The sequence below is a fragment of the Trichomycterus rosablanca genome, chromosome 2 (genome assembly GCF_030014385.1).
Source record: "Trichomycterus rosablanca isolate fTriRos1 chromosome 2, fTriRos1.hap1, whole genome shotgun sequence".
In the NCBI taxonomy this organism is placed as follows: domain Eukaryota; kingdom Metazoa; phylum Chordata; class Actinopteri; order Siluriformes; family Trichomycteridae; genus Trichomycterus; species Trichomycterus rosablanca.
In genome coordinates this window covers 34515288-34534384 of record NC_085989.1, presented here as the reverse complement: position 1 = coordinate 34534384, position 19097 = coordinate 34515288, and the positions used below count along the sequence as shown (strand labels likewise).

The 19097-nt window shown below is 40.0% G+C and overlaps 1 protein-coding gene across 1 annotated transcript in view; it reads right to left on the bottom strand.

The window, feature by feature from the left end:
- The window catches only part of nudcd1 (NudC domain containing 1), a 48685-nt gene that overhangs the window by 20352 nt on the left and 9236 nt on the right, over positions 1–19097 (bottom strand). Inside the window, exons 3-5 of the mRNA XM_062990779.1 lie at positions 14583–14771; positions 14152–14326; positions 11051–11239 (exon numbers count right to left, since the gene is read on the bottom strand). Of these exons, the coding sequence (XP_062846849.1) occupies positions 11051–11239; positions 14152–14326; positions 14583–14771 (553 nt within the window). The remainder of the gene's footprint in view (positions 1–11050; positions 11240–14151; positions 14327–14582; positions 14772–19097) is intronic.

Here is a 19097-nt window from a genome sequence, read left to right as displayed (position 1 = left end):
GGACTGAGAATAGTCCACCAACCATAAATATCCAGCTAACAGCGCCTTGTGAGCAGCGTCCTGTGACCACTGATGAAGGTCCTGAAGATGACCAACTCAAACAGCAGCAATAGATGAGCAATCGTCTCTGACTTTACATCTACAAGGTGGACCAACTAGGTAGGAGTGTCTAATAGAGTGGACAGTGAGTGGACATGGTACTTAAAAACTCCAGCAGCGCTGCTGTGTCTGATCCACTCATACCAGCACAACACACACTACCACACCACCACCATGTCATTATTTTTTATTCTCAACACAAATCTTCTAGTAAAGCTACTGGCAGATATTTAATACTCAAATACTGATATCCCCTCAATAACTATTTGGGGACTTTTCCATGTTCTGCAACATCTTGTTATGTCCTTGGCTGCTTTTGAACTTCAATAAAATCTTGATGGTTCTTTTTGCCCTCTGGCCTAAAGAACAAGAAGTCTAGTATTTCTGAATGTTTCAGTTGTCGGGCCCCAGAACATAAATTGTTTGTGCATCAGTCCATTGCAGACGAGTTCAAGCCCATTTGTGAATGCAATAATAAATGACCTCGTTAATAACGGGTTCTCAAAGAAATTCTGAGCCAATGTGGTAACATACAGGTGTTGGACAAAATAACTGAAACACCTGTCATTTTAGTGTGGGAGGTTTCATGGCTAAATTGGACCAGTCTGGTGGCCAATCTTCATTAATTGCACATTGCACCAGTAAGAGCAGAGTGTGAAGGTTCAATTAGCAGGGTAAGAGCACAGTTTTGCTCAAAATATTGCAATGCACACAACATTATGGGTGACATACCAGAGTTCAAAAGAGGACAAATTGTTGGTGCACGTCTTGCTGGCGCATCTGTGACCAAGACAGCAAGTCTTTGTGATGTATCAAGAGCCACGGTATCCAGGGTAATGTCAGCATACCACCAAGAAGGACAAACCACATCCAACAGGATTAACTGTGGATGCAAGAGGAAGCTGTCTGAAAGGGATGTTCGGGTGCTAACCCGGATTGTATCCAAAAAACATAAAACCATGGCTGCCCAAATCACGGCAGAATTAAATGTGCACCTCAACTCTCCTGTTTCCACCAGAACTGTCCGTCGGGAGCTCCACAGGGTCAATATACATGGCCGGGCTGCTATAGCCAAACCTTTGGTCACTCGTGCCAATGCCAAACGTCGGTTTCAATGGTGCAAGGAGCGCAAATCTTGGGCTGTGGACAATGTGAAACATGTATTGTTCTCTGATGAGTCCACCTTTACTGTTTTCCCCACATCCGGGAGAGTTACGGTGTGGAGAAGCCCCAAAGAAGCGTACCACCCAGACTGTTGCATGCCCAGAGTGAAGCATGGGGGTGGATCAGTGATGGTTTGGGCTGCCATATCATGGCATTCCCTTGGCCCAATACTTGTGCTAGATGGGCGCATCACTGCCAAGGACTACCGAACCATTCTGGAGGAAACGTTTTCCTCCACCAGCAACACGTAGTGACCTGGCCACTATCCTGCAAGAAGAATGGCTTAAAATCCCTCTGAGCACTGTGCAGGACTTGTATATGTCATTTCCAAGACGAATTGACGCTGTATTGGCCGCAAAAGGAGGCCCTACACCATACTAATAAATTATTGTGGTCTAAAACCAGGTGTTTCAGTTATTTTGTCCAACCCCTGTATCTATATCAAAGAAGCATGCTAATGCAGCACCTCCTGAAAAATCAAAGGTCACAGGCATTCAGTAGTGGGTTCCAGCCTGGCCCTTTATAGCTTTTATATGTTTGTAAGTACATGTGGTGTGAATGTGAGGTTTATAGCTGTTTAAGTATTTTCACTGCTCATAATGACCCACTGAGTGACATTAAATCATACACATAAACCACACAAACTACTTGGCCTTTTCTGAATGATCCTTTTGTACACAAGCATCAGCAGATCTTACATAAATTAAATTGCCTATGCTTCAACTTGCAATGTGTTCCAGATATTTCATAATTAAAAAAACTGCCGTTTTTATGGATTAGATACCAAAAGGACTTAAAAACATATATGTTTAGCTGTATTAATAATACAAACTAGAAGGAAACTTAACATTACACTGAAAAGCACAAAAGTATTTAAATCACTATACAGCAAATTATGTTTAAAAAGGATTTAAAAGATTAAGCACATAAGCACTCATGGACACAAAGTGCAGAATAAAATTCCTGCTGATATTTCTGTGAACTGTTACCATTAAAGCAACCAGTATTGTAATACTCATCATGGGTAAATTAAAGAAAAGACATATTTAACAAAAACACTATGAGGTATAGAGTAAGACATAGAGGTCGGAGCATCAGGATATGGAGCTGCTTCTTTGTAAACAAAAAAAATAAATACTTCAATCAAGTGATGTACTAGAAATATTAGAAAATAATTTAATGAGGGTAGTGGGTAGATCAGCGGTTAAAGTACTGGTCTAGTAATCAGAAGGTCGCTGGTAAAAGCCACACCACTGCCAAATTAGGGCTAAATCCTTAATCCTCAATCTCTTGTGTTTATCATTGAATATAGTAATATCTGTACATGGGATAAAAACTTTGGATAAAGCGTTTGCTAAATGCAATAAACTAATCTGCCAAGACAACAATACCAAGTTTAGTAAAACTCTTTAATTCTGTAGACCTTTTTTTACTGATTAGAAATTGAGGTTAGCATTGCATAGAAAAAGTCGTGCAAAATTTAGATGTGCACTTGTTCTATGCTTGGAAGTTGAATGTTATGCTTAATTTAGTCTTTTGTTTAATGTTTGAGAGAAAGTAATCTATACTGTTCTATGCTAACAAATTTTACTCTTTTGGATTTTACTCTTAATGTTTATATTAAAGCATTTTAAATTAAAGCAATAAGCCACGAGAGGCCGTGCGTTACTAAAGCAATAAGCCACGAGAGACCGTGATTCTAGCACGGGAATGACGTTTTTGGCACGACGCGAAGCGGAGTGCCTGAAACTTCTTTCCCCGTGCTAAAATCATAGCAGTAACGCACGGTCTCGAGTGGCATATTGCTTTTATAAAATGGCGGTCAACATGAGGGCGAACGTAACATTAACTTTTTCTTTTCAGTGGCGTATTAATATGGAATGATGTGAGGTGGTCATAGGTGTGCGTTTATCAGGGATTTTACAACGGCTTCGAACGCAGCTCAGCCAATCAGATTTTAGGACCGGAACTATCCGTTTTATAAATCCAGTTTTATGCTAGATAGTATTTTAAGGAATGTGGTATTTTAAATACAATTTACAGCAGGGATATTAATTACAGTTTTTTTATACCATATTCATATCCATGACTAACTATAATGTTAATCTACAAAAAAAATTAAGTAAACAATAAAAAATAACACCCCATGTCTTTAGAGATTGTATGGCTGTGTGTTTTAAGAATCTGATTAAAATTGGCTGTTGTCAAATCACACCTTCATTAACTCACAAACAAGAAGGTCTGTCCAAATACTTTTGGCAAGTCTTATGCAAAGGTTTTAGACAATGTTTCAAGGATTTCCTAAGTAAAGTTTAACACATTCTTTATAGAAATCTTGAATAAAGTACAGTGAATTTGTAGTGAAGTATTTATTATGGACACAAATTTCTTCGTCATTGTACAAGTACAACAACATTTAGTGTGATCTACGTAGGAAATAGAACAGATATATACAAAGTGGTCCAGTTGAGAAAGTATGCAAAGTGCAATGCTTCTTTTGTACATACAGACAAGAATGAAATATGTGTGAATGTGCAAATAAGAAATATGAGGGAGTAGTAAAAGGATCTCGGTAGTAAAATGCTTCCCAATTTACAAATAAATAAATAACATATTTCATACAGACACAGCAGCGCTGATGGAGTTTTTAAACACCTCACTGTCACTGCTAGACTGAGAATAGTCCACCAACCAAAAATATCCAGCTAACAGCCCCCCGTGGGCAGCGTCCTGTGACCACTGATGAAGGTCTAGAAGATGACCAACTCAAACAGCAGCAATAGATGAGCGATCGTCTCTGACTTTACATCCACGAGGTGGACCAACTAGGTAGGAGTGTCTAATAGAGTGGACAGTGAATGGACACGGTATTTAAACACTCCAGCAGCGCTGCTGTGTCTGATCCACTCATACCAGCACAACACACATTAACACACCACCATCTCATTGTCACTGCAGTGCTGAGAATGATCCTTCACCTAAATAATACCTGCTCTGTGGTGGTCCTGTGGGGGTCCTGTCCATTAAAGAACAGGGTGAAAGCAGGCTAACAAAGTATGTAGAGAAACAGGTGGACTACAGTCAGTAATTGTAGAACTATAAAGTGCTTCTATATGGTAAGTGGAGCTGATAAAATGGACAGTGAGTGTAGAAACAAGAAGGTGGCTTTAATTTTATGGCTGATCGGTGTATATTATACTATACTGCACATATTATACCAACTATACATTATTGATTTAAATTTAACACTGGGTATATTAAAACAAACAAAAAAGTTCCATAACTTTTTCCACATGTCACAGTTTAAATTATTATGTGCTAAACACAAGTCTTCTGTACTAAAACTCTCTTCTTGTACTGATCTTAGATGGTAATGTTTCATTCAGAATGTTTAAAAATTTTCAGGTAAGGAGCAGCGTTACTTAAATTCAGGAAGTTGCGCATTTCTTACGTAAAAGACTTTGTTCAAATGAGATATTTTTAGCAGATTTATGGGAAAAATAAAGCTTAAATAAAGCCTAACAAAAGAAAATACTTCTTTCAAAGTCTAGTGTTTTGTTTTGAATAGTCTCTATGATTTCTTCTCTAGTTTCTATGGAGACCAACTTGCGCATAACCATAGCACCTCAGGTTTTTTTTTTTTTTCGTCCTGTAAAATAAGGAACATCTTATTAGCTTGCTCACTTATCAAAATATATAGAAACACTGAACATTTCTTTGCTCCCAATATATTAACTGCTGTGTGGCAAGAAATCCTAAAATAATGAGACAGCTAATGTCTGAACTCCCTCTGAAACTGACTACCTACTAAAAGAGTGGACAGAAAATTGTGACCAGATTATAGTGCAGCTTTGTAGTTTCTTCTGAAGTTGACCAGAAAAAACATGAAGTACCTTAAAATAAAAATAAAAGTTCATGTAAGGGACATTTTTTATTTGCATTTTCCATACTGTCCCAACTTCTTCTAATATTATCAGGGTAATGAGCAATTATGGGCTGCTTTGCAGCAAAGTCATAAATGATCATATTCCAACGTAGTATCATAGCAGAATAAAGCAATAAGCCACGAGAGGCCGTGCATTACTGTGATTTTAGCACGGGGATGACGTTTTTGGCACGACGCGAAGCGGAGTGCCTAAAACTTCTTTCCCCGTGCTAAAATCTTAACAGTAATGCACGGTCTCGAGTGGCTTATTGCTTTTATAAAACGGCGGTCAACATAAAATATAATAAATACAACAATGTTTAATTCATAAATGTTTTTATTGTGTATAAACTTACAATAAAGCATTCTTCCGCGACGCAAAATAGTTCGATTAACAGTGTTGCTAGGCAACATGAGGGCGAAAATAACATTAATTTTTTCTATTCAGTTGCGTATTAATATGGAATGATGTGAGGTGGTCATAGGTGTGCGTTTATTAAAGCAATAAGCCACTCGAGACCGTGCATTACTGTTATGAGTTTAGCACGGGGAAAGAAGTTTTAGGCACTCCGCTTATTGCTTTAATAAACGCACACCTATGACCACCTTACATCATTCCATATTAATACGCAACTGAATAGAAAAAATTAATGTTATTAATGTTATTAATGTTTAATTCATAAATGTTTTTATTGTGTATAAACTTACAATAAAGCGTTCTTCCGTGACGCCAAATAGTTCGATTAACAGTGTTGCTAGGCAACATGAGGGCGAAAATAACATTAACTTTTTCTTTTCAGTGGCGTATTAATATGGAATGATGTGAGGTGGTCCTAGGTGTGCGTTTATCGGGGATTTTACAACGGCTTCGAACGCGGCTCAGCCAATCAGATTTTAGGACCGGAACTATCCGTTTTATAATAGAAATTAATTTCCCCTAAGTATGGGTTGTTTTGATTAGATCCTTGACATTTAAGCTGATTTCAGTTTCAGGATAACACGCGCACACACAGTTATGCTGCTCATTAGCTCCCCTGAAAGCAATAATCCATAATAATGAAATGCTAAATTGTATTAAAATCTATTCCGGTATACGTTGCTAAATTTACAGACATACTAGTTCTAGTTCTCCAGAACCTTTTTCTACTTTTAATTTGTTTTGTGATTGACCTTGTATGATTTGCCATGCACTCTTACCATTTTTTATATGCAGGTGGTAATGACTACAATCAATTGCATTTTACTTAACCTAACTTTGGAATAATGTCCATTGGAAAAAGTTTTTGTAAAATAAGGAATTAGTAAAAACAACCATGAACCTTATTACTAAAATAAATGTAATAACAGATTTCAGCTGCTGATTGTTTCATTTTAGCAAAGGACTATAGGCAAACATACCAAGTGTGTGCGAGTGTAAAACAGGCTGTCGTGCATGTGTAAGTGTGTGTAAACTTTTGACTTCAGTCAAACTAGAAAATGATTAGACTGTCTGACTCTAAAGCCACTTTAATGCATTGTAATAAATCACTGTGTGCCATTCTAACTTAAATATAATTTCTCTAAAACCACCATCATCACTAATGTGTATCCTGGTGCGTATTAACATTATGGCAACAGTTAATGTCCAGCAGTCAGTGAGAAACTGTTGGCTTGTTTTGGTAACAAAATAAGGAGAAACAGAAAGGGAGAAATATAACATTTTTACATTATTATTGTGTTGCCACTTGTTTGGTTTTAGCCCTAATTCTTAAAGTGCTAAGTATGAAAGTCGCTTTACCTTCGGCTGCCAGCTAAAACCAGAACAATAAATAGTTGCTGGTAGGATTTCAAAAGGATATTAGATAAGTCATAGTTAGACCAATCAAGCTACAACACTTCTTTCTTTCTTTCTTTCTTTCTTCTTTCTTTCTTTCTCAGTTCCCTGTTTATATCTTACAAGAAGCCTTCTGCAGTTGTAGCCCGTCTGCTCCCAGTTTGGATGAACTTCCTAATGCTTTTTTTGCTCCTCACAGTTACGGAAAGGCAGTTTAAGTAACAATAAATTTTACCATCAGAATGAAACAGTCTGGCCAATCTTTATTTTTATTAGCAACACTGGCACTTAATGGCTGTTTTTAAATTTTTCCAATCTTCTTCATAAAGCTTAAAAATTTTGGTGCATAAAAATCCCAGATCAGCAGTTTCTGACATACAAGACATATGCTCAAAAATTACTTGTTAATTAAAATAGCGCCATGACTTTAAAGGGAACACGGTGGGACAAGCAGGAGTGACTGGATATTAATTTTTAAGGATATAAGCTTCGGCTAAAAATGGTTAGCTTGCTTAAAATCGTGGTGCTTGGGTGGCAAGGCCATCTGTTATGCTAGCCCATCACAGTTCAAATCTCAGCTCAGCTATCAGCTGGGTAAGTGTTTACACAGACATGATTGTCTATGTCTGAGGGGGAATGGCCACTGGCCACAATGGATTGGCACCCGTGCAGGGTCTTCCTGCCTTGTGCCCAATGTTGAAACCGATGAAACCAGACCAGCCACATGTTAATGAAAATGTAAAACAAAAAGAAATAAAAAAAAACCTTCACCAATGTTTTTTTTTGACACAATCCGACATACAGTGGGGTCAAAAAGTATTTAGTCAGCCACTGATTGTGCAGGTTCTCCTACTTAGAAAGATGAAAGAGGTCTGTATTTTTCATCATAGGTACACTTCAACTATGAGAGACAAAATGAGAAAAAAATAATCCAGGAAATCACATCGTAGGATTTTTAAAGAATTTATTCGTAAATTATGGTGGAAAATAAGTATTTGGTCAATAACAAACAAGCAAGATTTCTGGCTCTCACAGACCTGTAACTTCTTCTTTAAGAAGCTCTTCTGTCCTCCACTCGTTACCTGTATTAATGGCACCTGTTTGACCTCGCTTTCTGTATAAAAGACACCTGTCCACAGCCTCAAACAGTCAGACTCCAAACTCAACCATGGCCAAGACCAAAGAGCTGTCGAAGGACACCAGGAAGAAAATTGTAGACCTGCACCAGGCTGGGAAGAGTGAATCTACAATAGGCAAGCAGGTTGGTGTGAATAAATCAACTGTGGGAGCAATTGTAAGAAAATGGAAGACATACAAGACCATTGATAATCTCCCTTGGGGTCAAGATCTCATCCCATGGGGTCAAAATGATCATGAGAACGGTGAGCAAAAATCCCAGAACTACAGTCCCTGACAGAAGTTCTGTCGCTTATCCATGTTGTGGAAACAAAAGCTTATAACCTGACTTTAAATTCATCCATTGGTTTTAGAAATGACTCATATGAAAGCTGAAACCCTCCCAAATGAGGTTTAATTTACGAAAATAAATTTGCTTCACTGCAGAAATATTGATCATTTAATGAACACAGAAAGGTCAGATTTTGGCAAGACAAAAGTTTTGTCGCCCACAGATTGTGGTGCTATTAGAGCCATATTTAATATTTTGTGTGACTTCCATGAGCTTTAAGGACTGCATCCATGCGGTTCGACAATGATTCATACAATTTATTGATGAAGTCATCAGGAATAGCAAAGAATGCAGTCTTACATGCCTCCCAGAGTTCATCAAGATTCTTTGGTTTTGTCTTCCAAGCTTCCTCTTTCATCCTACCCCAAACATGCTCAATGATGTTCATGTCTGGTGACTGGGCTGGCCAGTCCTGGAGCACCTTGATCTTCTTCACCTTGAGGAACTTTGATGTAGAGATGGATGGATGAGATGGAGCACCATCCTGCTGCAAAATTTGACCCCTTTTATGATTGGGAATGTAAGAGTTAGCTAATACTTCTGGATATTTTAGGCTATTGATATTGCCTTCCACCTTGCAAATGTTTCGCACACCCCCATACTGAATGTAACCCCAGACCATGATCTTTCCACCACCAAACTTAACAGTTTTCTGGGTGAATCTTGGATCCAGTAGGTCTCCTGCAGTATTTGCGGCGGCTGTGGTGTAATTCAACTGAAGATTCATCTGAGAAATCCACCTTCTGCCACTTTTCCAGCGTCCATCCGTTTAGCAGGCTGTGGGCCTTGGCAAATGCCACACGGTTTTATTAATTGCCTTTTGTTTAGTGCTGGCTTCTGGGCACTGATTCGACCATGGAGGCCATTTCGAGACAGAATCCTACAAACTGTTCTAGTTGACACAGGGACTTGAGGTGACCAGGCCTGGTGGAGCTCTGCTGCAGTGGAAGAGGGGCTGGCTTTGGATTTTCTAACCAACAAACGTTCCTCCTTAGCAGTTGTCTTGCGGGGTCTGCCGGACCTGGGCTTGTCAAAAACATCTCCAGTCTCTTCAAATCTTTTTTTAATTCTTTGTACTTGACGCTGAGACACATTAAAGGTGCCAGCCACCTCTGCAGTGGATCTGGTCTTCAGCCTCTTGATAATCAAGGCTTTGGTCGCAGGGTGGATTTTTGGCATCTTGTCAGAGGTGAAGTTGCAGCTCAAGTGAAGGTCTGGGGTGCTGGGGTTCTTTTTATACACACCCACTAATTAACCGATCAATTAGTGAGCACAGGTGAGGCTGTAAACTAGGATTGGGTGCATTATATGTCAAGGCGACAAAACTTTTGTCTTGCCAAAATCTGACCTTTCTGTGTTCATTAAATGATCAATATTTCTGCAGTGAAGCAAATTTATTTTCGTATTATTTTCATTTGGGAGGGTTTCAGCTTTCATATGAGTCATTTCTAAAACCAATGGATGAATTTAAAGTCAGGTTATAAGCTTTTGTTTCCACAACATGGATAAGCAACAGAACTTCTGTCAGGGACTGTACACGGAGGGACCTGATGAATAACCTGCAGAGAGCTGGGACCAAAGTAACAAAGGCTACCATCAGTAACACACTACGCCGAGAGGGACTCAAATCCTGCAGTGCCAGGCGTGTCCCCCTGCTTAAGCCAGTACATGTCCAGGCCCGTCTGATGTTTGCCAGAGAGCATATGGATGATCCAGAAGAGGATTGGGAGAATATCATGTGGTCAGATGAAACCAAAATGGAACTTTTTGGTAAAAACTCAACTCGTCGTGTTTGGAGGAAGAAGAAGAACCCAAGAACACCATACCTACTGTGAAGCATGGGGGTGGAAACATCATGCTTTGGGGCTGTTTTTCTGCAAAGGGGACAGGGCGACTGATCCGTGTTAAGGGAAGAATGAACGGGGCCATGTATCGTGAGATTTTAAGCCAAAACCTCCTTCCATCAGTGAGAGCATTGAAGATGGAACGTGGCTGGGTCTTCCAGCATGACAATGATCCCAAACACACCGCTCGGGCAACGAAGGAGTGGCTCCGTAAAAAGCATTTCAAGGTCCTGGAGTGGCCTAGCCAGTCTCCAGACCTCAACCCCATAGAAAGTTTGTGGAGTCTGTGTTGCCCAGCGACAGCCCCAAAACATCACTGCTCTAGAGGAGATCTGCATGGAGGAATGGGCAAAAATACCAGCTACAGTGTGTGCAAACCTGGTGAAGACTTACAGGAAACGTTTGACCTCTGTCATTGCCAACAAAGGTTATGTTACAAAGTATTGAGTTGACTTTACTTTTGTTATTGACCAAATACTTATTTTCCACCATAATTTACAAATAAATTCTTTAAAAAATTTTCTCATTTTGTCTCTCATAGTTGAAGTGTAGCTATGATGAAAATTACAGACCTCTCTCATCTTTCTAAGTAGGAGAACCTGCACAATCAGTGGCTGACTAAATACTTTTTGGCCCCACTGTACAGTATGTGTGCACTGGCCGTAAATCTGCCATAATATGTAACACACTGGTAAGTACAATACATACAATCTTGAAGAATTCTTCTCCTGACTCACCTGTGTTTTCTACCTCCATGTCCTCAGATGCTGGTTCTTCTAGTGGAACTCCATCCACCTGTGTAAATCTGAAGGGTCTTTCTGATGCCACAATCAGCCCCTTTCCCTCAGGCTCCAGAGCAGCGTAATGAGGGACTGACTTGCCCTTCATCAACCTCCTCTTTTTTACTTCATACTTCTTTTCTTGCCCTGTTGACGCACACAAAAAATACAGAGTCAGAATCTTACATAAAGTAAAATAAAGGGGCAAAAGACTTTATTATATTTTCTTTTTTTAAGTAGACTGTAATGTTTAAGACTTTATTTTGTTTAAGCTTATTCCCAGTTTAGCTGCACAGAATGCAACTACCTTGACAACAGATACCTTAAATTACCTCTCAGGTATCTCCTTCTATACCCTAATTTTAATAGAAAGTGAACAGAACCTGTGATGTTGAACTGATAAAATAGTCACATATTGCAGGGCTTTCATAATAGTGCCAATCAGACTTTAGGATACACCTGTGGCATAGTATTTTTTTTGCTCAGTCAGCAATTTTTATAAAATGGGCTGTATTTATTTGGTAATGTATTTATTACAAGTTTCACATTTTCAGCTCTTTGAGAGAAGTGCTATGTATATAAAATATTACACATCTCTGCTCAACAATTTCCTTGCTGATAAATAAAGTACCTATAATCTATTTATCTATTTGATGAAGGCATTTCTGCTCAAATTATTTGTAAAAAGCAGCAATGTTCTGTGATAGTTTACAGCTTAAACTAAATTATATAGAAGTACATCATGAGTAGGGATATTAATGATTAATATTTATTTAATGTTGGCGGCTACAAAAGTCATTTAATTGAATCTCTCTCTCTCTCTAACACACGCACCCACACAGAGAAGCTGTTATGCAGAAAGCTGACTCAGTGGAAATTCAGTTTGCATGCGTTATTGCACTGCAGTGGCATGAATCCGCTTTTTGATTATAATTATACGTATATTTAAACATTTCAATCATAAGGGAATTATTACACATTTGTTTGTTTACTATGATTAGATTTATTAATAATGTCATGTTTTAAACTTTGGTTACATTTATGACAGGACAGGTAGTTACTGGTTTCACTGATTCATCAGTTCAAGTTTAATGTCAAACACCATTACAGGCAATTTTGTATCTCTAATTTACTTACAGTGTATCACAAAAGTGAGTACACCCCTCACATTTCTGCAGATATTTAAGTATATCTTTTCATGGGACAACACTGACAAAATGACACTTTGACACAATGAAAAGTAGTCTGTGTGCAGCTTATATAACAGTGTAAATTTATTCTTCCCTCAAAATAACTCAATATACAGCCATTAATGTCTAAACCACTGGCAACAAAAGTGAGTACACCCCTAACAGACTACACCCCTAAATGTCCAAATTGAGCACTGCTTGTCATTTTCCCTCCAAAATGTCATGTGATTTGTTAGTGTTACTAGGTCTCAGGTGTGCATAGGGAGCAGGTGTGTTCAATTTAGTAGTACAGCTCTCACACTCTCTCATACTGGTCACTGAAAGTTCCAACATGGCAGCTCATGGCAAAGAACTCTCTGAGGATCTTAAAAGACGAATTGTTGCACTACATGAAGATGGCCAAGGCTACAAGAAGATTGCCAACACCCTGAAACTGAGCTGCAGCACAGTGGCCAAGATCATCCAGCGTTTTAAAAGAGCAGGGTCCACTCAGAACAGACCTCGCGTTGGTCGTCCAAAGAAGCTGAATGCACATGCTCAGCGTCACATCCAACTGCTGTCTTTGAAAGATAGGCGCAGGAGTGCTGTCAGCATTGCTGCAGAGATTGAAAAGGTGGGGGGTCAGCCTGTCAGTGCTCAGACCATACGCCGCACACTACATCAAATTGGTCTGCATGGCTGTCACCCCAGAAGGAAGCCTCTTCTGAAGTCTCTACACAAGAAAGCCCGCAAACAGTTTGCTGAAGACATGTCAACAAAGGACATGGATTACTGGAACCATGTCCTATGGTCTGATGAGACCAAGATTTATTTGTTTGGTTCAGATGGTCTCAAGCATGTGTGGTGGCAATCAGTTGAGGAGTACAAAGATAAGTGTGTCATGCCTACAGTCAAGCATGGTGGTGGGAATGCCATGGTCTGGGGCTGCATGAGTGCAGCAGGTGTTGGGGAGTTACATTTCATTGACGGACACATGAACTCCAATATGTACTGTGAAATACTGAAGCTGAGCATGATCCCCTCCCTCCGGAAACTGGGTCGCAGGGCAGTGTTCCAGCATGATAATGACCCCAAACACACCTCTAAGACGACCACTGCTTTATTGAAGAGGCTGAGGGTAAAGGTGATGGACTGGCCAAGCATGTCTCCAGACCTAAACCCAATAGAACATCTCTGGGGCATCCTCAAGCGGAAGGTGGAGGAGCGCAAAGTCTTGAATATCCGCCAGCTCCGTGATGTCGTCATGGAGGAGTGGAAAAGCATTCCAGTGGCAACCTGTGAAGCTCTGGTAAACTCCATGCCCAGGAGAGTTAAGGCAGTTCTGGGAAATAATGGTGGCCACACAAAATATTGACACTTCAGGAACTTTCACTAAGGGGTGTACTCACTTTTGTTGCCGGTGGTTTAGACATTAATGGCTGTATATTGAGTTATTTTGAGGGAAGAATAAATTTACCCTGTTATATAAGCTGCACACAGACTACTTTTCATTGTGTCAAAGTGTCATTTTGTCAGTGTTGTCCCATGAAAAGATATACTTAAATATCTGCAGAAATGTGAGGGGTGTACTCACTTTTGTGATACACTGTAAGTTGCATGTGAAGAAGAATTCTACATGTGGGAAGAGGATAAAGTTGGATGACAAACAATAAAAAAACATCAATGAGGTAATTAAGATAATAACCGTCAGTTGTACATGTCTGTTAAACCATAACAAACCCTACTAAGCTGTAACTTGTTGTTTCCGGCCATTTAAAGGCTATACCATCTGAATTTAACAAAAATGCCACAATTATCCTAAATTATGCTATGTAATTTTATGGGAGATCAGGTTTAGATTTGCAACAAGATTACACCTAACCTACTCACCTGAGTTTTCAACAGTAAGCCACTCCAGTGAGGTGGAGAAGCCGCTGCCTTTGGTGTCATCTGGATCTTTCTGAATACGTAACAGCAGAAGCTCGATGATGTGAATGCCAGATTGGACATGGGAAATGCTGTGCAGAATGGTGAAAGGTTCCCCAAGACTCTCACTGAACATGGGCTGTTTTCAGAGAAAGTGAAATTAAAGTGATCAATAACAGGTCATAAATCTATGATCTGAAGAACCATGTGGACCTTTGGCTAACTTTGGCAAAAAGTCAAAAAAAAAGTATAGTGTTTAAAGACACTTTTTTTTAACATCTCAGCCCAGTGTAATGAAATGTAGTGATGTCAGCCTTAAACTTATTTTAATAACAGATAGTGGGAGCATATTCATTAGTATGTCAGCAGTAAAAAATGAGGTTGCACTCTCTTACCTCCCATTTGAGCTGGGAGCTTTCCCCTCTCTTACTGGTGCGCAGAAGGATCAGAATCCCCGCCCCGTCAGACAATGCGGCCCATGTAGCCGAGGTCAGGCTCAGAGAAGCGCACAGCTGTTCCCCCCTAGGTAAGCTGGGCTCGGTGGTCATCCGGAACACTTCTCGAGGCTTTCCTAGTGCTGTGTCCTATTAAGAGCAGAGAAATGTAATCACAATTTTTCATTCTGGAGGTGAACGTGGCAGTAAACCATCATCACTCAGAGTAATCTTCCTCTACTGAACTCACTTTGCTCAGTGTGAGAAGAATTGAGAAACGCTGCTGGAGAATCGATTTACCAACAAACACTTGGAGCTTCCTGCATGTCTGCAAAGGTTAAAGTCTGGAGGAAAATATTAACACTGTCTATTTGTGTACATCAGGGATCATTTGTTTCATACTGCTCGAGGTTTGACTCATGCATTTCTCTTCATGTATTTCTCTCCTGTTGCTAGGCATCATGCCAGCTAATCACGGTTCTTAATAGTGTGAGTCAACAAAGTGCTTAGAGTCTTAACAGATCTAAAATTATTAACAAGAATGTCTGTATAGACTAAATGACAGACAGACAGTCAATGAGGCTTGCAGAGCTTCTGCTTCACCCCAAAAGCAGCCAACATGCGGTATACACTTACCAACAATTTGTTAAGCGGACATATCTGGTACAAACATGTATCGTTTAATAAGTAGGGCCCTACTAAAATCACGGTAAAGAGTGCTTAATTTCAGACCTCAGATTTTTTTTCTTCTTATTATTTTTTATTATTGTTTTATGCATTTTCTTCCCTTTGTCCCCCGACTTTAGCGTATCCAATTGCCAAATTGCATTATGCTTCCTCTCTACTGATGTTGACCTCCACCCTGGTTGAGGAGAGACAAGACTGACACACGCCCCCTCAGACACGTGTGCAGTAGCCGACTGCATCTTTTCACCAGCTCTGGTGCGCCAGCGTGTTTAACCGCTGCGACACCTGAGAGCCAGATTTCCAGAATTTTTAAAGAAAAGTCACGGCAGTCATTAAATAACACTCATAATTTGAATGGCAGAACAATGGGAAACACCTCACTGTCACTGCTGGACTGAGAATAGTCCAAAAACCAAAAATAACCAGCCAACAGTGCCCCGCGGGCAGAGTCCTGTGACCACTAATGAAAGTCTAGAAGATGACCAACCCAAACAGCAGCAATAGATGAGCGATCGTCTCTGACTTTACATCTACAAGGTGGACCAACTAGGTAGGAGTGTCTAATAGAGTGGACAGTGAGCGGACACGGTAGTTAAAAACTCCAGCAGCACTGCTGTGTCTGGTGGTTCGATGTACAGTGTATCACAAAAGTGAGTACACCCCTCACATTTCTGCAAATATTTCATTATATCTTTTTATGGGACAACACTATAGACATGAAACTTGGATATAACTTAGAGTAGTCAGTGTACAGCTTGTATAGCAGTGTAGATTTACTGTCTTCTGAAAATAACTCAACACACAGCCATTCATGTCTAAATAGCTGGCAACATAAGTGAGTACACCCCACAGTGAACATGTCCAAATTGTGCCCAAATGTGTCGTTGTCCCTCCCTGGTGTCATGTGTCAAGGTCCCAGGTGTAAATGGGGAGCAGGGCTGTTAAATTTGGTGATTTGGGTACAATTCTCTCATACTGGCCACTGGATATTCAACATGGCACCTCATGGCAAAGAACTCTCTGAGGATGTGAGAAATAGAATTGTTGCTCTCCACAAAGATGGCCTGGGCTATAAGAAGATTGCTAACACCCTGAAACTGAGCTACAGCATGGTGGCCAAGGTCATACAGCGGTTTTCCAGGACAGGTTCCACTCGGAACAGGCTTCGCCAGGGTCGACCAAAGAAGTTGAGTCCACGTGTTCGGCGTCATATCCAGAGGTTGGCTTTAAAAAATAGACACATGAGTGCTGCCAGCATTGCTGCAGAGGTTGAAGACATGGGAGGTCAGCGTGTCAGTGCTCAGACCATACGCCGCACACTGCATCAACTCGGTCTGCATGGTCGTCATCCCAGAAGGAAGCTGACGCACAAGAAAGCCCGCAAACAGTTTGCTGAAGACAAGCAGTCCAAGAACATGGATTACTGGAATGCCCTGTGGTCTGACGAGACCAAGATAAACTTGTTTGGCTCAGATGGTGTCCAGCATGTGTGGCGGCGCCCTGGTGAGAAGTACCAAGACAACTGTATCTTGCCTACAGTCAAGCATGGTGGTGGTAGCATCATGGTCTTGGGCTGCATGAGTGTTGCTGGCACTGGGGAGCTGCAGTTCATTGAGGGAAACATGAATTCCAACATGTACTGTGACATTCTGAAACAGAGCATGATTCCCTCCCTTCGAAAACTGGGCCTCATGGCAGTTTTCCAACAGGATAACGACCCCAAACACAACCTCCAAGATGACAACTGCCTTGCTGAGGAAGCTGAAGGTAAAGGTGATGGACTAAACCCAATTGAGCACCTGTGGCGCATCCTCAAGTGGAAGGTGGAGGAGTTCAAGGTGTCTAACATCCACCAGCTCCGTGATGTCATCATGGAGGAGTGGAAGAGGATTCCAGTAGCAACCTGTGCAGCTCTGGTGAATTCCATGCCCAGGAGGGTTAAGGCAGTGCTGGATAATAATGGTGGTCACACAAAATATTGACACTTTGGGCACAATTTGGACATGTTCACTGTGGGGTGTACTCACTTATGTTGCCAGCCATTTAGACATTAATGGCTGTGTGTTGAGTTATTTTCAGAAGACAGTAAATCTACACTGCTATACAAGTTGTACACTGAATACTCTAAGTTATATCCAAGTTTTATTTCTATAGTGTTGTCCCATGAAAAGATATAATAAAATATTTGCAGAAATGTGAGGGGTGTACTCACTTTTGTGATACACTGTATTTACAAACATTAATCAGTGCTGCTTTTCTCAAACAGACTAGACAAAAGTGTTTCACATCTTCATTTGCGTGTGGAAAGAAAGCATGGCAGGGGAAGTGAATTACTTCGTTTATTCATTTGCATTTAATTAAATGTAATTAAATTACATTTTTCTTGAAAGTAAATCAGTTAAGTGTTCAACAAAATAAATTAAACACACAGCTACATTTTCTACCATTTTGTGTTAACATTTTTTACCAGTATAAAAAACATCATGATGATGCCATGTTTTTGGTAATTACATGCATATGAGGGTAAATTAGGGCATTTCAGTTGCAAAGTACATGCACCTGAGGCCAATTCACTTCTTCTTTCAATGCCAAACTACAGTTTCATCAATCAGATGTGAAGTAGCTCGTCATTCTGGGCACCAAAATCCGTGCTTTGCGTTATGCAGCTGTGATGAAAAGTGGCCAATGGTTAGTGATGACATTGTAAGGAATTGTATGCTTTATAAATTGCAGCCAAACAACAAAAATTAGCAACAACACATTCATAAAAATACCTAATACGCTGCAAAGTAAAGGCAAGGTCGTGTACAAGTTTTGTGTTAATTTTGTTATTTGTTGTATATGGTAGGTGTATCTGATATAATGGTAAGTAAGTGCATGTGCTTTATACACAGTAAAAAAAAAAGAGGGTCCTTAAATGTTGGAAGCATACAGGGGCTTCATTATACTCCAACAACTGTACAGACACGTGACTGATTCATTATGCTTTACTAAAAAAGCCAACTTGAAAATGAGAACAACTCACCTGATTAATAATTATCACACAGTGAGCAAGGTGGTAATTTCAAAACCAGGCCATGAAAAGCCACTGGGAATTAGTTATGTTACCATGGAGTACTACATGAGCCATCACCTGGTTCCCATTTTACCTTTTGTTCTTTTTTGATTAATAGCTGTGCTTTACAGTGTATATCAGAAGATCTGATGTGTTCTGAGCATACATAACCAGAGGGATAATTAGTGTATAATTACAGCAATCACTCCACACTCACTAGAATAACAGCGATGAGCCATCATGATGGCTTACAATGCTCAAGATCAATGTTTTTTTTTTAACTATTATAGAAATTAATGTCAAACTTGGCACGGCATCTTCTTTGCTTCTTTGTCCACTATCTGTACAAGCTATGTAATGACTATATTGCCCCCCAATCAATACAATGTATAGCTAAAATGTAGTTAATGGAAAAAAAGGAAACTTGATGATCTGTTTCTAAAAAATTAAGGCCCTTTCCAAGATAAATTACATTGCCAAAAGTATGTGGACATATGGCCATGAGCTCATTGGACATCTCATTCCAAAATTCTCAGCATTTACACAAGGGACAGTGGTACCCTAGTGGATTGAGCTTTGGGCTGTCAATCAGAATATTGTTGGTTCAAATCCTGGCTCTGCCATGCAGCCATTGTTGGGCCTTTAACCCTGTCTGCTCTAGGGGCACCATACAATGACCCCAACTTCCATACAAGCTGGGATATGTGGAAAAAGCATTGTTGGACACATACACA